Below are 24,512 nucleotides of genomic sequence, written 5' to 3' on the forward strand. Positions count from 1 at the left end.
GTCTGTACCCGTGATTTTGTGATTCGTTATTTTCTATCATCCTATTGCACTATTACGATATCGAGAGAATTCTGTATTAGAACGGGAGTAACACTATATTTTCAAGGCATGATGGATCAGACACGGAAATATGAAACAAAATTTACGCATCGAGTTACGTAAAAGCTTACATGTGTACGTATGTTTATCCTTGACATTATAAAATACTTGAGCATGATTGGCAATCAGTAAAAGTCACTGTATCTGTAAGATTCCTTGAGTCATTCTAGCATTGTGTTTGTTTTGAGCTCTATAATGTAACAACGCAGGCCACTGCACGCAGGCAGATGTATATTTGCGTCATACGTTCGCAGATTAAGCACTGTTTATTGAAAAGCAAAATATTTGGGAATAAAATCGCATATACAATTCAATCGCAGGCTACCGAAAAGAGAGGGATACGTCAATTTCTTTCCCAAATATATTGGGGCTGAGTTCGCGTAATTGCGATGTATTCTGCATTTTCTTATATAGATTTTTGGTTCAATCACTCTGACGCATCGTTCCTCAAGGTCATGGCCGAGTAGTTAATTACTCCTGGAGCAATATTAAAAAAATAAATAATCGATGTAAAATTGAAATGTCAAGAATGCCTAGCCTCTTGTCACTAAAGGACACTTGGTCGAATTACCATACAACTAAAACAATGTGTATATCTTCTCAAATTAAGTAGGTACCTTGATCCCAATCAAATTAATCACACTCGATATATTCTAAATGAAATCGGTCCTGGAAAAAGTGATATTTACAAATGTCTTTGAATAATTACTTGAACGCGAATTCTAAAGTTAGGATAGTACAGTAAATCCTCAATTATCCAAACCACGACTTGATTTATGCTTAATTATCCGGACGTTGACTAAAAAAATATATTTTTAGCGTGAAATATACAACGTTGGTCGCTAAAATATGTGTAGCAGCCGTTCTTTAATTGACAATGGACGACTATGTAAAACCAAAGTAATAAAATGAGCGTTTGGTGTTTGAAAAAGGTTCTATACGTACTTAGATGTTTAATGCAGACTGCTTGACGATTGAAATTTGTGTTGTATTTATCCCTTAAGATAAAAATATCTTTTCGGGTATCGGAACGTTCAATTATACGAACTAGGCTCATTGTCAGTCCTAATTAATTCGGATAATCGAGGTTCTACTGTGGCTGTCGAACAAAGTACTATTTTTAGGCATTTTTTGGCATTTTTTGGCGAGCCATTGGTACAGGTACCAAAACTTACCAAAGTATAGTTTACGTGACACACAATATCGTTCCGGTACACCTTGGTTCTTATACCAGTGGATCGGCAAAAAATGCCTTTTAGTGCGGATTTGAAACTGATCAATGTTGCTATCGTTCTGCAATAATTCGTCCTCTTCCTACGTGGATGATGTCAATATTTTCCGACCTTCCTAAGGTATATATTAATCCGATAGATGTAATTTGTTACTTTTGGTTTTAATTTAATTGCTTCAGGGGGTTTCCCACTTTAGCTGCTCACAGCGTTCCACACGTCATACAGGGCGTGTTCGGAAATTGACTGAAAGTTCTGTCAGTACTGAAAACGGTTTAGTCCAAGTGACGTATACTGTAGATTTTCATTACTGACAGTACGGTCAGTCGATTACCGAACACGCCCACAGTTGGTGGAAATCGGAAATCATCGTTGAGCATTTTCGAATTTTTCGTAATTTGAAGATTGTCGAAGTTTGTCAGTAGAGACATCTCTGTTAGAGAGGAACAGACGGAAATGTCTGTCGCCCCAGTGAGTTCGTCATTGCCCTGAGTTTTGCCTAACGTTATGTACATACGGTACATCTACATACCTACGTGTGTGAAGGCCGGCGTTGTTACTTGTGGGGTACAACGCATCAGCGAATCGGTAGCTGAGTAACCAGTCTTTGATTTAATTAATATAAAATCTCTGAAAAATGAACGTAGTGCCCGGAACAGCGTCCCTCCTCGAAGAACTAGACAGTACGTTTGATGTAATTAGTTGGAAACCGTTAGTTCTAGCGATTTATCGAAATTTAGGTTATGTTTACACTTAACCATCAATGTAAATATTTTGATTAACAATTACACCAGTAACACCAGATAAATTAATCACGCCCGAACCGTTCGTTTAGAAAAGCTAATGGTTCTGTTAAGAGATGGTAGAACACTTATCGGATATCTCAGAAGTGTTGATCAATTTGCCAACCTGGTCCTTCATCGAACTATCGAAAGAATTCACGTCGGCAAAGAATATGGAGATATTCCTCGGGGCGTTTTCATCGTCCGAGGCGAGAATGTTGTTCTCTTGGGTGAAATAGTAAGCACTCAATTTTTTTATGCTCAGCAAATCAATATTTTTAGTCTTCCAGCTCTGTACGCTGGCGCAAAAGTCCTGCACTATAAACTTACTGAATTTCACCTCAGGATGGGGACAAGGAAAAGGATCTGCCACTATCTCAGGTGCCCGTAGATGATATATTAGATGCTCAAAGACGAGAGCAAGAATTGAAGCAAGATCAAGAACAACTGATGAGCAAAGCTCTGAAAGAACGAGGCCTCTCCTACATTCCGGATTTGGGGCATGATGACATGTTCTGACCCACATCTATTCCTACAACAAGTTCATTTTCGTCATCCTCGTCATCACATAAGTCTGACTAAATGTTCAGAGAGTTGTTCAATTCTGTGAAAGCAAAGGGAAATAGGTGAAAGAAAAACAACAGACAATTGTTATACATAAGGCGTGCGCTATAATATGAGAATATATATTATTGATACACAGATCTGCCGGTACGAATGAATCTCGAAAAATCTGTTATTCTACCTCTTTTTTTTTATACAAATAGTTATAATGAACTGTCACGAATTTCGTTCTTGGCTCATTCAGAATGAAGAATATTTTTAAATACTTAAACCCACAACATTCATCATCGTCATTTACAACTAATATGATAAAAACTTAGCATATGATTGAAGTCTAGTACAAATATCACGTAGCAAACTATTTGCTATACATTATACAAAAATTTCGCACAGAATTCGTATTCGATATCAAACTAATACGATTTAATTGTTTATAGACAGCTCAAAATTACGTAAATAATAATAAAAACTGCTTAATAATTTAAACAAATGAAAAAAACACATTAGGTAAAACTATAACAGTGTTCAACACAATTTTTACTACACAATGAAGTGTCGTAAAAGTAGGTTTGAACATTAGATTCAATGTATATACTATAATTCCACTTTAAAAAGAAGTCTCTTGTAATGTTTCCTTCGCTTTTAGTGGTTTCAGTGTAGATTCACTCAATTGTTTGTTCCATAGAGTTTGAAATTTCAATTCATTTGTAACCTTTTTGTCAGTGACAGATTTTTTAGAATCGTCACGCTGGAGATTCGTTCCCCTTTTTCTTGGTGATTGGTTAATAACCTCATCAATTTTCTCTGGAGAGTTACTGACACTGTTGGTACTACCAGAAACTATGCCAGATGTATCGGAACTAGGTTGATTTCCATCCAAGCAATGCAGAAGACTATCGGATAGTCTATCTTCGTTAAGAATATTTAAATCTGACTCAGATTGGTCAAAATCGTCAGTACGAGACGTGAAACTTAAGTCAACAGGACTCGCAGTTAGTACGCTTCGTGATAATAGATATTCTCGAAATGTACTTGTTATGGAAACGCTACTTGCCTCAATTATTTCGTTACAATATTCGTCTTCTATTGAGGTCACAAAATTTCTATCCTCATTTAAATTTTCGAAGTTTTCTTTGGTCTCGGTATTACCTCGATTGTCAGTTAGTACCAACTCACCACTCATACTGTCTATCTTTTGACACTCTTCCAAAATGGATGTACAACTTTTTTTCTGTGTAAGATCCAAGTTTGATCTTTGAATGTTCGAACCAGAACTGCATGGTGTGCATCCGTTATTTAATGTTGCAAGATTGCATAAGTTTGACCCAGAGATCATCATCACTGGTTTTCTTGAGCGTGGAGTCATCATAGTTTCCTGTCAGAAGTTTCAATTAATTTCGATAAAATTTTCATGACTTCTTCATTTTTACGTTTTGAGATTACCTTTTTATATCGAGTAGTAGCGGACATGCGGTTTAACCAAATGCAAACAATGAGCACATAAATAGAAAATAGACACGTAAAAATGACGGGATGAAGAGTGAAAACAGAAAGTGCAGAATACATGCATACCTGCATAGCTTTACTCATCTTCGTCGTGCTTTGAGTAATTGGGCTCATGCTTTTGTCGTGGTATGCAATGGGCGTCAATGTGCATTCATTAGCTGTAGCAGCAGCAGTAGCAGCAGCTAGACTTTTTCGTAATAAATTCTTAGCTGGTGTCGATGTACGTGCCGTATATGTGTTGCAGAATCTACTCAATACTGTTGAAGCTGAATAGCTTGATGTTTCAGAGACTGAAGTTTCTGTCTTTTGTGGAGAAATTTCAGATTGTATATCAGGCATAGATTTCCTGGGAGGAAAAACCACTTCTATGTTGGGTCTTCTTCTTACAGGAAATATCGGGTCTGAATTTTGCCTCACGAATTCGCTATCATTCATATTAGAGGCAGCCTCTGTCGAATAACTCTCAGGTTCACTTAATTGGCGTGAAAATCGTAGATTTTTTGAGGTATTAATATCTCGCAAGTTGGAAGCTTTGCTTTGCAATTTTACTGGACAGCTATTCTTGTCTGATTCACGTTGACTGCAACTTTCCCTGACCGTTTCTGATGATTTATTTATTGCAGCGTTTTCAAATTTTTTGACGCTTTTCTCTGCGCTAATATTTATAAAATTCGCAAGCAGCATTTTCTTCTTTGACTTGCAATGCCCCAGATTAGACGTGTTCAAGCTCCCTGTGCTGCTGCTTATATGCTTTACATGCAGTAGATTATCTGCTTCCAATGGCTCGTAGATATCCGGGCTCAGTTCATCATCTGATTTACTGAAGAGCGTTTTTGGCGGAAGCAATGATTTCTCCAAGCTCTGCTCAATGCATGCAAATAAGAGGATTTTAGTATCGTCGTTGCATTCACTTGCAGAGGTTGTTAGTACAAATAGCCATTAGCACAAGACATGTAAATTTGAAAAGAACATTGACACTGACAGCATTTGTGTGGTAAAAGCACATAAGACAATTTGTATTACTTACCGACGACAATATATTCTCCTCGCTACTAGATCTGGTGATATTGCTACAACCAATGTTGATGTCTACTGGTTTTTTATGGCCTAGTATTTTCTTTTGGAAAATATGCTTCTTTATTGAATCTCCTAGGCTTTTGGTTCTCAAATTCTTCACCTGCCTAGGTGTCCCCTGTCCGTTTTCTTTATTGAATTGTTTAACCAGCCTGCGTTTTTTCGTAGATTCTGGCATGGCCTGAATATGAGCGTACAACTGCGCTAATGCTGCCTGTGTGTCTTGTGTGGAGTTTGCTTTGGCTGTTAATTTATGATCGACAAAACTAAACACTGTGTGAGCTGTACCAGTTGCATCTGATATTGATTCATTTAGCTGTGAATGGAAAGAGTGGTATGAGACTTGAGAAATTCCGTTTCAAATAATAAAAAAAAATCAAAAACATTAAAAAGAAGCTCACATCATTTTTTGTAGGACTCAGAAGTTTCCTTTCCTGTTCAACCCAGTAAGCTCTAATATCAGTGGCTAGTTTTGGAGGAATGTCAAACATTTCAATGCCTTTTGTAATCATGAAGGCAACTAGTCCTGACAAAGTCTGTGAATTTATGTGCAGAGCTTCAGGTGATAGTTTCCTTGGACACAGCAAGTGCGGGGTGAATAATGTTGCAAGGCTATCACAATTCATTTTGTTGCTGTGTTCAAAGCTCGCAGTCTTGTTTAGCAACCTTAGAACATATCTAAGCAGAATCCGGTTTTCAGATGGTAATAAAAGCAAAAGTAGCTGTAACGATCTAAGGAGTCTGCATTCGTTTGCTTTCATATCACCACACCATAGCTCTGTTGAAAAAAATCAAGGTTAATGAATGACTAAGTTTTATAAAGTCTGTTGGGATCATGTAATGGGTATGAGATTCACCAGCTATTTGACAGTGAGCGGGATAGTGCAAGTCTGTTAACAGTGGCTCTGGTAATTCAGCTAAGAAACTTTTTAAAACGGAAGCACAGTCATGAACACTAAATTGGCCATCTTCAAAGTTTAATCGGATTCCCTGATATAGTGCATTCTTCAGGTCTTGTTGCCTGGTGAGCTTTCCTGTTCGTCGAAAAATCCCTTCTTGTACGATGCCTAGATTAAAACATAGGTAACGTTTATTAAGGGTATATAGTTGTATTGTGTGTATAATTGCTGATTCAAACTTACTTTGTTCAGTTGACAGATATTCAATCAGCTGTTTGACTTGAGTTATACCCTCATGTGACAAAGGAGCACCCTCTATCACTTCCTTCTGTAGATTGATGGTTGACTTAGGCTTTTTTGAGAAACTTATCAGGCTCCATTTTTTGAGCTTGACTTTTTCCGCCACACAATCGCTACTGGAACAAGATAATATAATTTCAACTGGTGCTTTATGATTAATGAATTATGATTAAAAATATGGATACATTTTTCATAAGGTTTAATAGATTGCACCACAGAGCTTTTCCTCCATTACCAATATCAAGCCAGCACAGCAATCAGTCACAACTAAAAATACAAACCACAAACAGTACGTCAGACAGCATCTCGTGCTTGATACCGAGGTTGAGACTAGATTTTTGGCTTCTCGCCATACACTACCCAACGCATGCAGAACGCATTGACACGAAGGAGAACAGTTCTTGGACATACTCGCATCCCAACTAAATGCACATTGACACAACCATGTAGGGATACAAATTAGGATGACAATATCAGACGATGAAAAATGCAAAGATCTGTTGGTGGTATGGTAATTCGAAAGTATATGTAAAAATAGGACTGTACAATACGCAAATTAGATAAATTCTGCGAGCTAACGTCGAAACGTTTGGCTTGACAGTTAACCGATTGCAGTAGAGAATAACTCACTCTTCAGTGTTGAGGTCCAATTCAAAGGACAGGTGCATCCTGACGAGGGTGTGAAATTGTTCAGAATTAACTTTTCGCATTCTGTAAGCCAACTTTCCGTCGACCCCTTCGTTAAAGTCTTCCATTTTCGTTATTCAAAATTTCGATTAACGTTAAAAATCCTCAACGCGCTGACATGTTTTACAACCGACGATTCAAATATTACGAGGGCAAACATACACACACCTACGCGTTCTTGGTCAATGGCGGTTATGTTCAATCGAACTACATGCACGTATTCGGTACTTCGTTATGTTCGTAAAATTGACATGATGCGTGGATTTTTTATGGCCAAGCCGCGAGCAAAGGGGATGGATGAGAACATCGCCGGTATTTTTTTCCTGGTTCTTACAAATTCGCTGTATATTAAAGATATTTTTCACCGACGCCGCACCACTGCACTATGGATACCATTTCGGTTTACAGTTTCCACGGTAATGGCGAGTCAGGTGACACTATGCCAAGCCATCTGATTAGTCCACGCGGTAGTACTCGAAAGGTGGCGTGCGCATCGTTTACGTGGGAATGGAGTGAACCTAGCGTGAAACGGGATATTTTGGCACTTCGTCATCGAGTGGCAAAACGGCGTCGTTTGAACTGTTCTAATGTTCCATACCTAATACCATATACCGTTGACTGATGATATATAGGTATATGCTCAGTACGCCTCAGTCAACCCATATACGATTGTATTCTGAAAGCGTAAGTGAAAAACGTGTAGTACAACTTTCATCAGATCAGATGCAAAAATAATTTTTGGTTGAAAACAGAGCATGCCTATTGTGACGAACGAAGAAGCCTTGACGCTTTCTACAAAAGTCACAACCGCGGTTGTAAGAGTTAGAATTTTAAAAAGTTCAGAGCCAGTGACGTTGCCGGTGTTTTGATTTTTAGTCAAACATGCTAGTACAGATTTCCAAAATTTTCATGAATCTTAATTTCTGCAATACACGATTTTAAACGTTTTATTACTAATAATTTCAAACATTTTCTGCCGTTAGCAACTTAGTGAGGGTATGGTGAGAAACTCCGTAACAACGTCGGCAATTGTGAATCAAGATACATAAAACAGGATTCATTTAGTCCTATGTGCAGTTCAGTTTTCAAGTTGTGATTTGCGTTGTGTCGGAAAGTGCGACTCTATCATCAACAATCGTACAACTTTTGCGCGTGCCTGAGTATCGTCGTGTTTGTCAGTGGAAATCTCTCATCGCATACATCAAATTATTATTTGGCATGCAATGACATCTCTTGTAGCGATGGCGAAGCTGTACGAGGGATAGTGAAGTAATAGCGAACGGCCATATTGAGCGAATGTTGACTGTACGCGTACTTTGCCTGTAGATATTTACTACACGGCACCTTCCAAGGGCGAAAGATCTAATCGATTGGTGTATATCCTCGCGAATATCCAGTAAGAATTTCACGGACAGACCGTGCGATTTTCCTTAAGGATAGAATGAGCGATTGTAACGACGAGGTGGATCAGCGCGAGAAACGAAAGAGTATCGAAGAAGCCGCGATGGGTGACGTCCTGGGTAAGGAATCCAGCAGCAAAGCTAATCCCGAAAAGGATACTCCTTCTAAGGATCAGGGGGACGAGGACGGACGCAAGGAGGCTGACGGTGCCTCGGCAGTAGCAGTCGGACAAAAATCTGCTCTCAATTTTCCGTCAACTGTCAAAGAGGTACCCGCATTTTGCTACACGCATTAGCATGTTAATCGCGGGCTGAATTTTCCATGTAATCGATCATGTAAACTCTATTTACGCACTGCTAGGAAGTCTCGTTTCATTCTCTCCGATAGAACGATTTTTAATCTTTATCAAGTCAATTAAATTCCACATCCCGATTGACGATTCTTTTGGTTCCGTGCAACACAGCTAACCCATTCCTGAACCCTGCGATTAACATTTATGTGGAAGGTGTATATGAATCATCTCAAATGGATTGGTTTTATTTTGTAGAATTCGAGTGTACATGAAGCTACAGAGAATATTGATGTTGGACAAGATGAAGATATGGCATCTAACGAGTTGGCGTCCGTCAAAAGTAATGCAGAGGATACAATAGATGGTGTTACCGATATGCTGGTTATACCCAATTCTCCATTACAACGTCCAAAAGGACCGTGTTCTTGTGACGCGTGTAAAGACAGAAGGTAAAACATTTTATTATCAACTACCGCATTTAAAAATATTGTTTAATAATATGGACATTTGCTTTGTTCTTTCAGGGAGCTTTTGACTGAGCAGTTAGAAGAAGTAACAAGGCTACAGGGATTGTGGATGGAACTGAGGCAGCACATACGTTCGGTCTTCAGAGCGGCTACGGAAACTTCTCGTGTACCTCATTCGTCCCGTCTCAAATATGACAAAGCTCATTTGGAGAATATGCATGAAATCATTCTGCAGTAAGTCATCTTTCACTTGTTTGTACTTAGCAACAGCTTATCTCTTTGATCATTCAATTTTATCACAGATTATGTAAAAGGGATCCTCATCAGCTTTTTATGAGGCTTGAGGGACAGGCCCAAGATTTTGTCATGGAGACAAAGGTTCGCCTTCTCGATCTTCTACATATTCGGAATGCTAGCAACCTTGCTGAAATTTTTCTCAGTGGTAGGTAATAAAAATGATTTAATAAATTTTATTTTTGCCGTATTCGTATTTTGTCATCGCCAGTGATGCATCTCATAATAAGTAATTAACGAAACGAAAAAAAAAAGAACTCGAAAGTTAGTTTTGATTTGAAATTTATAGCAGATTTTCCGTATCAGTTTTATCATTATACAATATCATTAGGAATTTAAAATTAGAACGATTCACAAGACAATCTGTCAGTTTAGAACTAGGCCGTCTGTCTAAATATATCATTACTAGTTGCAAAAACCGTGGAGTAAGAATACCGAGTTTTGTTTCCCAGCTTGTTTTGAAGATAGCACTGTAGTATCATAAGTATTACATTGTCATATTAGTTTACATTTTTTTTTTTTTTTTTGCCTCTTCAAACGACATGTAAATAGTAAGAAAATTATGTGCTATCTGTTACTATATATTAAATATTTCAAAAATATGTTGGTTAAACAGGATTGCTGGATGGATATGATGTATTGTTGTCAGCAGCATCTCACTTATCCAGTCTGGTAGAGCCATTGGAGAACGAACATCTTTCAAAGTTTAATCTTACGTGGGATTGCTTGAATAAAAGGCTTTACCAGAGTTGCGTCTACGCCGATCCACTTGTACAGAACAATTTGCCACCCTTTATTGGACAGGTAACAATCATTTGATGTTGATATTTGATAAGACTAAGGCAACTCAATACATACACGTGTGTTATATATATATATATATATATATATATATGTGTGTAAGAAAATTTCTTACCAATTTGAAACGGAAAAAAAAATTATTTGAACCAATATCATAAATGCAACGAATATTTCAGCTACGAAAACTTCTGCCACTAAAAGGTGCCGAATACCAAGGTCTTGTACACAGATATCTTGCTTTTGATGATGAAATGACAAGAATCGGGGACATGTGGCCAGAAGCTGAACGCCTAATTGACAAATACAAGTACGTATCTATTCTTCCTGCAATGTAAATCAAGAATGATGATTTAGCTGTGTAATTCATGCACATTTTTCTCATGATTCTTTTTGTAGATCAAAATTGAAAGACTCACAACTAGTACATAAAAATAATAGATGATTTAAATTTTCAGCCAGGAACAGGCGGCCCTTAAAGCAAAACAGAAAATGCTCAGGGAAGATTGGGAGCTGTTTAAAGCTCGAAGAAAACTTATTCAACAACGAATGTGGAACAGAACTTCTAAGTTAGTGAATCTTCTTTTGATTACATATAGTTCAGTATCATATCTAGGTAATTATCAATCGTCAATCATCAAGGCTCTAATCTCCAGTGTATTCAAGTTTGTCTTACACTTTCTTTTAGGGAAATGAGAAGGGACGAATCAGAAAATAATAATAAAAAAATTTCATTAACTATTACAGTGAGTTGACGGAATTTGATGAGCAATTACTAACACTTGCTACGTTGGGGGCAGTCGGGGCATTGAGTCCGAATAGTAGACCACCCAGTCCGAATTCAGACCTCGGTCTGGATGCCTTGAATCTGCCGCTAGACACTGATATTTTAGAGAGTCTTGCGCACGATGCAAACAAGTCGACACATCTACGCCTTGCTGACATGGTGGGAGCGCTAACATCGACCGAGGTCCTAACAGAGATCAATAGTTATAATATTGGCCCAGTAACAACATTGAACGGTCATTACAATGAACCAGAATACTGGTTTGGCTATGAATGCGCTGTTAACCATGTTCTTAATTATGGTTTCGTCACACCGCCGCCTTCGCCTAGGTCTGGAAGGTATAATAAGACACGAGTATGGTTTGTTTTGTCACGTTAGTTGATGTTATTTTTCTCGAAAGACATATTTTGGTTTTTAGTCCGGTCAGTGATGAGAGAGTTGATGGGGAGGGAAGTGAAGTGGACATTGGCGGAGGTGACGAACAAACGTGCGAATGTCATGTCTGCACTGTGCCTCAAACTTCGCCTACTGTAAGTACTTTGAACAATTGTTGGCAAACATAGAGATTTAAAATTTAATGCATAGACAGCTCGCTGTTATGCATGATATGTGAAAATGTTTCATTTTTTCATTGTATGCACAAACTTCTATAACTTTTTGTTTTACTAGCGGATCGGTAAAGGACCATCTCTTAATCTCAATCTGCAAACGAATAATTTCAATCCATTCCCACCAATTAGCAACGGTTTATCAGGTAAGAAAGAATTTGTTGCTCAGAATTTTAGCAATGTACAATTCATGTATCCAAACGATCTTGTTTTTTACCAAACATGTTTTGTTTTGCATTATGATAGGTGGTGTGAATTGTACAGCACCGAAGAATGGTTTGGTTGATATGAATGTGGTATATCCGCATCTTTATAATCTACATGCAGCTTTTGCTGCAGGACCAAAGAAACCGAACAATCCGGCTTGTCAAACAAGCACATCACCGGGTAGCAAAACAGATGAAAAAAAATCTTGTTCATTTGGTACACCAATAAAGAAAAAATCCGAGGAGATAAGTCTCAGTAAGAAGCAATTAGATGAAATTCAGTGTGCTATGGAAGACACAGATTTAAGAGAGACTGAACCGCAACCGTGTCCATGTGTTTATCGACACGCGAAGGAAATTGTAGAGAGGAAGAAAGAGGTGCTAGAAAATCCACCTTGCTCTTGTTTACTAAAGTCTAAACAGAAATGGGATACATGTCCGTGTTTAAAAAAATGTAGGTTATTTTTTTCAAATTTCCTAGTAAAACGTTTTCAAGATCTTTGTCTAATTTCCAACGTAAATGTGATATCTTTCTTAGCTCGCTCAGATCCTACCATGACAAACGGATATGGACAGCCTGAATCTCTTACCATACCTGCTGTCAAACCAACTTCAGCCTCAAGGAAGACAACAAATAGGCCAAGCGCTACACAACAAACGCATATTCAAACAAGGCACTCGACCACCCAGACGCCTAACATCACCCACAATCACAATCATCTGCCACATCCTGGTAGGTGTAAGTGACATATCGTTCCATCATTGATTCTAACAAAGATTCAGATTATCATAAAATATTCACAATCCCAAAGTTAAGCTCGGTTTTAAAGCTCAAAGGAGACTTTGCTGTCAATCGCAAGTGTCTCCTCTCGTTGAATGCAGCATAACAATATTTAAAGAAACAGTGTATTTAGTAGACATTTATATGTTGTGCTGTGAAAATACAGGTCCCACTCATTCTCACTCGCGTGGTACACTACCGGATCTTGCGAAGGGCGCAGCAGCTCCTCATCGTGGACATGCTCATCCCAATCATGTTCCACATGCTTGTCACAAACAAGCTAACATCGAGCATATAAAGAGGGTGTCTTGCAGTGACCGTTAGTATTTTTAATCCATAATAACAGGTATATCATTTGAAAGTTTTATCGGTAACTATTGAAACAAGATTTTGTTAATTATAGTTGGTGCAGGTGATGGGGATTGTTCAGATTCTGGAAGTAGCCAAGAAGATTCGTGTTCGACGAGTAGTTCAACTCCTAGAGATTCTAGCAGACACTGTGATTGTTGCTACTGCGAAGTATTTGGACATGGAGTGGTTAGTAATTATCTAAAATTTATCACAAATTTCGCGATTATTCATAACTTAGCTGTTATACAAATTTTCACATTATTTAGAGAAGAGAATTTTATCTAGGGGATATTTGGTTACAAGTTCCTACTTCTGTTTTACAGCCTTCGGTAGCACCTGTCAGCAGAAATTACAATGAAATGAGAGAGAGACTACGGCAACTTTTGACAAAGAAGAAAGCTAAGAAGTGTAAGGCTGCGTGTAGTCCACCAAAAATTCCAATCGAAGTCCCATCCTCAAATTCGAACACTGTACCTACTTCTAATGTTTTACTTAACCAACCCGTACCGAGGCCTAACACTCCTGTCTCCGTAACTCCTGTCCAACACCAAAACACCAGAGATCAGAGGGACTTGGAGGCATTGCTTGAATTCATTGAGGGTAATCAGAATAGTAAAAAAGACAATAAGAAGGCGGAAAAGAAGGCGCGGCAAAGGCAGAAAAAAGTAAGCATTTGGTTACTAAAAAAACTTATCATTAGTTGTCAAATTGATTAATGGGCAATTTTGTATTTAACAATAATTCACATTCATTAGCTTCGAGATATGTCTTTATATTGTACTTGTACATAATAGCTGGACGAGAAGCTGAAAAAGGACCAACAAGAAGCAGAGAAACAGAGAATAATGGAGCTGCAGAAGAAGACCCCTGAAGTTACTATAACTGTTGTTGATCCTCAAAAACCTCTCTTACAAAGGTCACTGCCACAACGTACATTGCCAGAAGTTTCTATACTGCCTGCATCAGCACCACTAATAACCTCGACGCTTAAACCATCAAATAAGAAAAAAGAAAAAGAAGACGGGACTAAAGTGAAATCACCGCCGGTACATTCGAATCAAAAAAATAAGATTGGAATTAATGTTGAAAAGAAGGACGAAAACGTTATCGCAGTCAGTCAAAAAAGTAAAGCTGCAACGATTATTGATAAAGTTGACAGTAGTAAAAGTAATATTTCTGCACCATCAAAGTTTGAGGAGAAAAGCGAAAAAAAATGTAAGAAGGAAAGACAGAAGCTTAAGAGGGAAGCCAAAGCAAAGGAAGAAGCACTCATGAAAGCAGCAGGAATGATCAAAAATCAGTCTGAAAATCAGCCGCAAATTGTTACTATCAAAAGAGTCATGGAGTCTAACAACGCTGAACCAACAGTTACCATTACTTTGAAGGGGCAAACACCAGCAGAAGATAAAGTCCTGTTCACATTGGTCAACGGACAAACAAAGGAACCTATGTCGTCAAAACCTGAACAGCCGCAAAGCCAAAAAGCTAGTGGTAAGAAGAAGAAAGGTAAAGGAAACGTTAATCAGCAGCAACAGCAGCAGCAGCAGGCTAAGTCCAACCCTGTACAGCAGCCATCAAGTAGCACGAACTTGAAACACCAACAAGGTAATATCAATGACAATAAAAATATTAAAAATCAACAAACTCATGAGAAACCTAGGGCCGGAAAGCAGAATGATGACAAGAAAGTTAGTACAAAACAGCAGCAACAGCAACAGCAGAATGTAGACGAGTCTAAAATTGGCAAGTCCAAGAAGGACAAAAAAAATATAGAAAATAAGGAGAACGTAATGCAGCAACAGAATAATACTGGAAACAAAAGTAAAAGTCAACAGCAACAGCCGCCAAGTAATAATAAAAAATGTAAAGTTAGCGCACAATCAGTGACTACACCCTGTATACAGAAGCAACAACAGCAACAAAATTCTACTAGTGATTCCATCAATAAAAAGTCAAAAGGACAATCTCAGGAGAAGAATAATCAAACCCTTGGTAATAAGAATAAAAATTCGGGCGATAATAATACCGTGAAAATAAAAAACAATAATCAGAAAAATCAGAACACAGTAAGCCCGATTGTACCTAAACCATCGATCACTGCCGAAAGTCCAAACACTGCCACTGAATCTCTGAGTTCACCTCTTAGTAATCAGTTTAAGGATATTGGTGCAAATCCGGATCTAATTATTGAAAATCTCAAACTACCACCGGGTATCACAATAACTAAAGTGAACGCCCCCGCTAAACCTATGCCTATAAAATCTACTCCATTATCAAAACCGGTGAATCCACCCAAGCAAACAACTATAATAGCTGCTCCAATGAGCGGAGTTCAATCAAATTACGCTACTCCTCAAGGAGCAGGGAATGTCATTGTTGTAGATACTGGGAAGCTCAAGCAAGATCTTCTACCCAAGTCCAATGAAAAAGGTGAGTTTCCTGTTATTTGAGTTTAATTTACTCTAACTTAGTATAGATGACACAGCTTTTGATAAATTTTCGAGTTAAACCGTTGAAATTCATGATCGAAGTCTATGCTCTTTGCAATAAACGGTTTTAAATGTTAATATGCATGTGAGAAACTTGTAGATACTCTTATGTTATTATAGATTCTTCGAAAGACAATCACCAATCCCAAAGTACCAGTGGAAAGAAGAAGAAAAAGAAAAGTAACAATAAGAGTTCTACAAATGCTTCTGGTGCAGTACTAAATTCCGTAGTTCTGCAACATAACGCGGTAAATGGTATACCGTTAACGAATGGGCATACCGATGCATCTGCTAGAATTTTACACAATCCAGGAAGTAATATGGTTACGATACGAAATCCAGCATTTGGTCCTCCGAAAATGGAACCGACACAACAAGCTGCTATTATCAAAGTATCGGAAAATGGTATGGTAACTATAAGAAGTCCAGCGCTTCAACAGGCAATTAACGCTGGCTTAACGCCGCCAGCGAAACCTGATTTTATCGTGAAAGGTGATTTGTCAAGTAATAAAGCTGTGACGCAGCAGAATATTGGTGGAAAACCAAACAATTTTATCCCATCAAGTTTGGCTGAGCTTCGGAACAGGTTAACACCGGATTGTACAGGGCTGAAAGGCCTCGCTAATATCCAAATTAGTAAAGTGACTGGTGGACAGCCCATTCCCGAAAATGGCATTAATTTGAGAGGTACCAGTGTAACGTTAACCAAAGTTCGATCTGAAGCTGTGATGGACAATGTTCAACAGGCTAAAACTGCAGTCAGGGAAGCCATTAGCGCAACTATGGCAGCGTCAAGTAGCGGAAAAGGAAAGAAAAAGAAAAAAAAGGGCAATGGAACTCGACAGAATGGAGATGACTGGAACCTCGTTGGTGAGAACAACAATAAATAACTTAACCATGTAAATTTGCTTATTTGTCTTTAACAATTCATACATGTTTACTTAGAAATGATTCTTGACTAGTTACCGTGGCCAGATTAGTTTTGTTAATTTATAATGCTTTAAGTTCTGTAGACGTTTGGTATATTGTTTGTTACTTTATTCATTGTTAATACTTTCGTTTTATTATGTTCAGTATTTTTATGACCACGGGTGTTACACACACGGATAATTACTTCACCAATCTCTCTCATTCCATCTTTTTTCAACTTATTCAATTATTTATTCTTATTTTTTCTTGTCAAATTATCAGACATTGCTTTACAACTTGTATTACTGTCTAAAAACGACTACTGTTTTCATTTGTCTTTCTAACTTTTTTTTTCAACTCGTGGAGTCGTAATATTTATTCCAGATTTATTAGGGAAAAATAACTATCGTCGCTGTGTGAAGTATAGTAAATTTTGATATTTTATGAGTAGTTAATTTTCGTATTGATATTTTGACAATTATTACAGTTTTTAGTTTTGTACAAATGGATGATACTTAATGATTTGTGGTATATAAACTACGTAATGTGTCGTTTCGTTGGATGAGTTTAATATGATATAAAAATAAAACTGTTAAGTACAACGAGAAAGATTAATATCTGCTAATAGCGTGGGAATGCGCAATATAGTTATTATACAACAAGAAATTGGGAATCGTTTGGTGGTACGCATTATCAGTGCGATTTTTGATACATTGTAAAATCTCCGTCTGGATAAGTGATCTGAGTGAATAGAGAAAATTACAGACTATCTTTCTTTTGTAGTAGTAAAAAAAAAGAGAGTCGAAGCACATCAATTTGTGACAATTGATCCATGTACTTAAATACTTTCAACGTTACGTAGTTTACAAACCAAATATTATCGTAATACGGCGAATCCACTGACTGGAATACTATGTGATATTAAGATACTATGGATAATGCTATATTTAATTTTTCAATAATTCGACGAAAATAAAATTAATTTTTTTAAATCGAAATTCTCATTTTTTTTCTTGACGGTATATAACATACTACCCCTGCTAAATGGGACTGAGAGAGTTTCTAATACTGTAATCGTAAAACCAGATAATTGAATCAAATTACACAATTAAGAAATACGATTTTTAGTTCAGTCACGTCAAAGGATACGTTCGTTCAATGCAAGAACCTTATTTAAATTTTCTTATATTCAACTCGGCCAATCATCCGAATATTCAGCGGAATTAAGTTGCGTTCAACTTTTATTGCCAATAAACACATACACTGAGAAAAGAGAAACACACGTAGTGTGCACGAGATAGTAGACAGATTTTTCAATTGACAGAGGGCGTTATATTTAAAGTAATAGCGAACAAACGGTCCACAAATATTTATACACTAGTACTGGCAGAGAGAAGACTTTACAGATGAACCATAAAGGCACGCATATGTACAGACTTATTTAACTCGACGAGTCATGTAACTTCGAACTTCGTGAATGCAATGTATGGATATTTCTTAAAATTGATAGAACATTTAGAATATTCTTCAATTACGGAGAAACAGATACCTACTTTTCACTGACATTACAGATAAATTTTTCAGTCAATACACACACACACACTAGTGACAAACTGATTTCGCGATATGTCGGAGGCGATGCGATATACTTATATATATATGTATGTATATACTTATTTTTTTTTTTAACTGTAAATTAGGTTTCTCATTTCTATGCAGTACAGTGCGCAAGAAATGATAAATTCTTGTATTCAGAGCGTGTCTTTTGCAGAGAGCGTATTTACGCCTAAAGATATAGACCTTGAGGACGGGGAGATGGACGACGCAGAACGCGAGTTGGAGGCCTTCAAGCGTTTTTGTCTTCAATCCGTTCCACCAGCGCGAAAGGAAAAGGTTAACCTGAACATCAAGGATATTGTTTTAAAGAAGAAGTCAACTCCGGCGACAGTTATTGCCGCCAACTGATTTATCCGTAGTTTATTATTCTTTTTATTTTCCGTTTGTAATACGTAGTCGTCGAAAAAGGCATTGCCGTTTGTTATTATTGAATAGAACGTACTGACGCCGCGGGACAGCCATGTATTATAGAATATTACACAGTACAGTTACTGTCATTATAAGTATAAGCATTTAAAAGCATAGTGTAATGATATGATTGTTACGAGCTCGCATAGGTTTAATACAAAGTATCGACGTAAGGAAAAAATATTGACAAGGCTGTTTTGCAAGAACTGATATGCTACCGTAATCCCAGACTATATCACTACCAGTTTTATTATTGGTCGCTCAAAAAATAAGCGAAACGATACTTTGGCAGATCTATTCTAGGATAATTTTTATTTCTATCCACTTGCCATGTAGAAATTCTGCCAAAGTAGCTGTCATTTTTTATTATCAATTTCAATCGATATACACAGAATAATGGCTGCAAAATGTTTCAGGACATATTTTTTAATTCTATGATCTGTCTACAATTAACTTCACCGTTTATACTCATACGTCATACATATACCGATCAATTTTGTACTGTGCATGCTTGCCAAAATAATTATCATACACATTTCGTGTACCAGTAGTGAAAAAATAAACACTATAAAAAGTTGTAAATATTCATTATACAATCGAAAAACGATAAAATCATTTTCAAAGTTATTTATTACATTATTGAATGAATTGGGTTTTATGTAAAAAATGAATTAACAATAAAAGTACAACAATAATATATTTAAAAAATTATATAAGTTTCTTTTCGTTCATAATTATTACTTTTCAATAATTTATACGTATATGTTAATAATAATTCGTATTATACATGTATGTCAATTAAATTTTGAATTGCCTTAGATGGAATTTGTACAAGTATACTTGCAAGTTGAATACTTCGTATTAAGTTGTATAATTTTTATTTTAGCAAGTGTGTTTGCATGCAAACAATTACCGCAGGACCGTGAGCATGGAATATTGGTAATCTGTGCAAGACAATAGTTGGTCTCGTGGGATAGGTTATTCATGTACACGTTGCACGCGATACAATCATCATTACCTTATCACCTGCAGTTGTGTAAAAATGTAATTTTGCTACACTAAAAATGGTCAATTATATACCAATTTTTGTCGAAAGTGACAAAGCGCTTCTTTTGTAAGTGATTTTTCTTTTTGATGTTCCTTTATTTTTATTTTTTTTTTCTTGTAATGTTGTATTTTATCTTGTGAAGAAACTACGAAATTAATATGAATGTTGTAAATATAGAATAGACATACTTAGAATTCTCCGACACGTGTTGCACACGCGAGAATTTTATTCGGTCCCAATGCACGGATATATATTACACTACGTACTAAAAACTCCTCTGTGAGCAGGGTTTTTTACCATATTATATTGTTAGCAGTATTGTATCGTAGAATAGGATTTCTTGTATCAAGATATATTTCGTCAAAATGGAAGCTTGTCATTTCATTTATCTTCATTCAACCCCTGAATCATCCGAATTTTTCCATTTCAATGTATAATCTGTTGAACAGTGTTGATTTCGTTGAATGCAAACAACATGTTATGTTTAGTGAAAAAGAGCTGAATCGCCTTCGTCTCATTATTCGTAGAAAATTAATTAAATATTCAGTATGTTAAAAAGAATTGAAAGCAACGTAGACTATGAAAGCAAAAAAATTCAGGGCTTGACTGAGCTTGAGTCGAGTTACTCAAAATCCCTCGTCACGGGTCCGGATAATGCCTGAATAAGTTCCGCGGAAACTTTAACCACAGAGGTGCGGGCGAAAAAGGATATCCGGAATCACTAATTCTAATTCTCGTTCTCTTTGGGTTCCCTCGAGTAATTATTGTCAGTCTGCAAGGTATATAATTGGTACGGTATAAGTGACTTGTGCCCTAGTCATTAGGCTCGCGTAAATACGCCAAAGGGTGCGTACAACAGCGGGGCGCTCTGGGTAATTGGAGCTAACGATTTACGGAGAAAGGGAAACTGGATATATTCTATTGCCATTCGGCCAAAAGTCTTCTATTTCGAAATGGCAAACAGAAGACGTCGGCCCAAACGAGAAATTCGTCAATTTTTAAGTATCATGTTGGGAAAAACGTAGAGTGCTAAATACAAAGTATTTTACACCGTGTTATGAGAAATTCAAATTGACTATCAGACGAATAATTTAAATACTAGTCAAATATATACTAAATCAATATGGTCGCCTGCAATTCTGTTCCGATCATACGATCGTTTTCTTCACTATTGAACAACTGAATCCTATTTCACGACAGAGAAACTAACTTCAGCGATAGTAGTTTCGATATCATTCGATTTGAACGCGAAGCTTGAAAACTGAGAATTCTGCTCGTCAAATTACCGGTTACGGTTATCATCCTCGGGGGCTAAATGTCCAATCTGAAAATTGGAATATCTCGTATTGGAGATTCCAAGAAGGCAAACGAGCATGCGCGTTGGCGCTGGTCGTTTTTTATTAGGGGAACGGAAATTAAATATTCGTGTGACGTTTTTATTCGACGTGAGTTACGAAGAAATTTTTGGATTTCGCGAACCGTGAGAGGCTGGAGGCCAGCGTTGTTTATACATCCGGAGTTGGGAGCCTGGAGGGTCTAAAAGCACGTCGCATCCCGGGTACCTTGTCCTGCAGCGGAGTCTCTAGCGTGCCACGGTTGCTTATTTTACCGTTGTCCAACACGGTATCATAAATCACGGAATTACAAGACAATGGATCATCGGTTATAGTTTATTGCACGCAAATCCATTGGAGATGCGGTCGTGCTATTAAAACGTAAAGTATCGCGGACTGCTGCGGTGCTTTTAAACGCACAAGTCGTAATTTCCAGCCTGCGGTGCTCCGATACACGCTTTACTCGTTATTGGTACCCAAAAGTTCTCCAGAACATTTCACGGCCATCCAGTATTTACGTACTCGCGTACGGTATTCGTATAATACACGTATATAATTTGCCGCGAAACTCCGTGGGAGGCACGTCGGGTACTGAAAATTCTATTCAAAAAAACGTATGCTGTATAGCTGCGTTTATTTTATTGCTACGTTATTTAAAATTGAGGATATTTTACGCATCGGAAGTGGACTTCACCTTGTGCCAGTAATCACTACATTAAAGGTCAATAGATTTATCTTATATACGTACAATTTGATCTACGGTTATTACGTTACTCAACGCAAGCGTTTCGAAATTGCGAGTAGCCGGAAGTACTGGAATTATTTAATACGAGAACGAGTATACGAACACTTCGGTGTATCTGCTTAAACAAATGTAACAAACGACGGGCGATTAAGTTTCTCCGCAAGGGCGGAAAACCGCCGTCTTCCAACCTAAGCAAACGCTCGGTTAGACGGGAGAATATGGAAAAGCCGGCTCTTGAAACCCTTGAGTTTTGACGCAACCTTTTAGCCGAAAGTCGAACAGTACGAGCTCAGCTCATTGTCGGTAATGAACCGATATTTCAGCCAGATACTCGAGAATTTGAAGAAGAGAACAAGAAAAACGGATATACGCGAGGAAGTTTCTATTATGTATTTCCCCTGGCGGCAAAGAACACACATGTCGTGTCCCTGGACTGGATGAATGGATGGGTAAAGAGTTTTTTTCAAGTTTAAAGTCACATCTGCTGGCGCCGTGTCTCGTGCCTTCTGCCCTTGCATGACTTCTCGGGACAAGTTTTATCTTTCTTTCTTCGCATTCGCATCTTTCTCGGACTTTATTTCTAGTCATTGGGTGATGATTCGCTGGAGAGGTGATGAAATAATTCAACATTAACGCGTTTCGGAAGATCCTTACAGCGTCAATCGCGTGTCTGTCCTTCGTCCTCTGGCTCGGCCAGACTCGGTGGTTCACCACTCCTTCGGATCAAATGCCCGTCTTCACACGAAAGACGAAAAATGATGAAATGACAAAGACGAGTGGAAAAGTCGAGGATTAAGCCGGGCTCTTCAGCCACACAGGCACGTAGGGGGGCACATAAAGAGAGAGAGAGAGAGAGAGAGAGAGAGAGAGAGAGAGAGAGAGAGAGAGCGAGAGAAGTTTTGCAGAGCTCGGACTATTTTAGGCGAGATCAAACGGACACGGACCCTGCGTCTCCATCGGTGCATCAACCACCGCGCGCATCCCTTCGCTTTACATAGACGCATGTGTGTATACCCGGTATAAATTGCAACAGCGTAGTAAGAAAAAACCCAATTTAAAGAAAAAATATCATTCCGGGAATCGCTCGATGGGCGCCGCGAGGCTTGCAGAAACGCCCGGCTGCATAACTCCGAAAATTTCCTAAACCCGAACACAAGAATCACCGCGCCTCTTATTTCTCATTCCTCTTTCGCATCCAAGAACCTTCGGAATTTAGCACAGTCGTTGTTGCCGCACCGGGGAATGGCGGAATTCCGAAGCAGGGAGAACAATGAGAATGGCTCTTGGTTTCATTCACAGGTATTGCTCTGATGGGCTAAATTTAACGCAAGTATTTCCTACTGTCCGAATCGAATCTGTATTTGAGCAGCCTGCGGTGTTCCGCTTGAATTTTTCAAATTGTCATCTTTGTACGGGACATTGTCGAGGCGCAGTGTGGCTCGGAGGTTGAAGATGAGAGTGAATCTTTGAAACAGATTTTTAGATTTGAGAAGAATTTCGTTAATTTTCGACAATAACGGTATAATAAACACTGACTTGGAAGCCCCTGCAGCGAGACTGAGCTTAAGCGTCGATTTTCTCAAACCCGCGGTAATGATATTCCCAAAGAAATAACGAAGAATGTAGCAAATGACTGAACGACCAATCAAAGAATCGAATATCAAGCCCATAAAAACATTAGCACCCGGTAATATTTCATTCGGGTATGCGGGAGTGGAGGATCCGAAAATTTGGATCTTCTTTCATTGCGCTCAGCTGTCAGTCGGTAATGATCATTGATTTACGGCGCGTGTACCCTTCACCTCTTAAGGGTTTCTCCACTCTTCCATTGCTTAGGAAGTCTTCGGTGTTACCTTACCCTGCAAGTTGGAGTCGGTTTGACTCTGCGTCGCGTTCCCGCTCCTGACATCGGACACTCAAGACACTCCGACTGCTGCATCTTCGCCCGGTTAAGATGCTGCGAGCCGCTGAGAGGGCTGGACCAAACCTCTTTTCATTCGAAACGAACGCAGGAGAGTAGCTACTTTACCCGCCCAGATGGCTTCACTTTTTTCGGTATGCATACATTTTCGGCAAAGTTCAGAGGGCCAAGATCTCTCCAATAAATCATCGTTCGGATTAGAATTTCGAGAAAATGGATCTACGGCATTCTCAGAAGTAAGGTTTCGAGTTTTGTTTTAAAACCAGTTGAAAACGGTCATAGAAATTACTGCGGTGACCAGAATCTCGGGTAATATTGTATTATTATATTTTTGTGTCGAGGACACATTATCTATTCGCGCGGGGAAATGAACTCGCGCGCTTTTAGAAGTGACTCCTTCTAATTCCTTCCCACGATAGATTCTCGCCGAGAATAATTCATGCCCACCTCGAGCTAAAGTTCGCAGGTGTAACACTTGCTGAATAAAAATTAACCCGCCATTCTGGCGCCCAGGTACAACGTCGCGTTGACGAGATGTCAAACGGACGTTTTCTTTTTTTCATTCACGAATGTAACGTCAACCCTACGTCTACCTCCCATAAACATCCGTCGGATTTTTGCATCCATGATACCTAATATAATTCAATCAGATTATACCTCTCTGCAGTTTATTACATGAGAATAAGCTGCACAAAAATAACGCTTAGAAAACGAAAGCTCCCTTAGAATTGGACCGCTGGGGGCGCTGGTCAAAGCGTTGAAATATTCGAACAGGAAGTCTGCAAATCGTTAGGCGTATCGATGTTTCTATCGAATTTTCCAATCCTCATTCGGTGCACATTCTCACTTTGATTTTGCATTCAGCTCGTGGAGCGCACGCGTGGTCATCAGCCGGGGGCAGAAGGGAGGAATAACG

At 38.3% G+C, this 24,512-nt stretch overlaps 3 protein-coding genes across 8 annotated transcripts; 2 read left to right on the forward strand and 1 right to left on the reverse strand.

The window, feature by feature from the left end:
- Positions 1-1,563: 1,563 nt before the first annotated feature.
- LSm1 (U6 snRNA-associated Sm-like protein LSm1) lies at positions 1,564-4,526 on the forward strand. The gene is made up of 3 exons (XM_046632653.2): positions 1,564-2,011; positions 2,164-2,348; positions 2,456-4,526. Exons 1-3 carry the CDS (start codon positions 1,966-1,968, stop codon positions 2,627-2,629), a joined length of 405 nt encoding a protein of 134 aa, XP_046488609.1. The 5' UTR covers positions 1,564-1,965; the 3' UTR covers positions 2,630-4,526.
- On the reverse strand, positions 2,759-7,545 carry LOC124222064 (rho GTPase-activating protein 19). Of its 4 annotated transcripts, none has more exons than XM_046632648.2 (7): positions 7,084-7,545; positions 6,397-6,566; positions 6,112-6,321; positions 5,656-6,032; positions 5,208-5,570; positions 4,247-5,041; positions 2,759-4,049 (listed from the first exon to the last, which is right to left on the reverse strand). In XM_046632648.2, exons 1-7 carry the CDS (start codon positions 7,206-7,208, stop codon positions 3,282-3,284), a joined length of 2,808 nt encoding a protein of 935 aa, XP_046488604.1. In that variant the 5' UTR covers positions 7,209-7,545; the 3' UTR covers positions 2,759-3,281. The 4 variants fall into 4 exon arrangements, with proteins under 4 accessions (XP_046488604.1, XP_046488602.1, XP_046488603.1 ...); XM_046632646.2 differs by having other exon boundaries at positions 6,397-6,569; XM_046632647.1 differs by lacking the exon at positions 7,084-7,545 and adding an exon at positions 6,735-6,877.
- A 405-nt stretch (positions 7,546-7,950) lies between these two features.
- On the forward strand, positions 7,951-19,130 carry LOC124222062 (protein FAM193A). 3 transcript variants are annotated; one of them, XM_046632644.2, is made up of 18 exons: positions 7,951-8,809; positions 9,089-9,282; positions 9,358-9,534; positions 9,615-9,742; positions 10,211-10,398; positions 10,572-10,702; positions 10,851-10,961; positions 11,140-11,517; positions 11,598-11,709; positions 11,849-11,933; positions 12,034-12,447; positions 12,532-12,732; positions 12,941-13,093; positions 13,178-13,311; positions 13,449-13,790; positions 13,920-15,555; positions 15,735-16,484; positions 18,295-19,130. In XM_046632644.2, the coding sequence occupies exons 1-18, from the start codon at positions 8,582-8,584 to the stop codon at positions 18,486-18,488; spliced, it is 5,556 nt and encodes a 1,851-aa protein (XP_046488600.1). In that variant the 5' UTR covers positions 7,951-8,581; the 3' UTR covers positions 18,489-19,130. The 3 variants fall into 3 exon arrangements, with proteins under 3 accessions (XP_046488600.1, XP_046488598.1, XP_046488599.1); XM_046632642.2 differs by having other exon boundaries at positions 7,952-8,809; positions 9,603-9,742; XM_046632643.2 differs by having other exon boundaries at positions 7,952-8,809; positions 9,603-9,742; positions 12,532-12,726.
- Positions 19,131-24,512: the final 5,382 nt, after the last annotated feature.

Source organism: Neodiprion pinetum, chromosome 6 (assembly GCF_021155775.2).
Source record: "Neodiprion pinetum isolate iyNeoPine1 chromosome 6, iyNeoPine1.2, whole genome shotgun sequence".
Classification (NCBI taxonomy): Eukaryota; Metazoa; Arthropoda; class Insecta; order Hymenoptera; family Diprionidae; genus Neodiprion; species Neodiprion pinetum.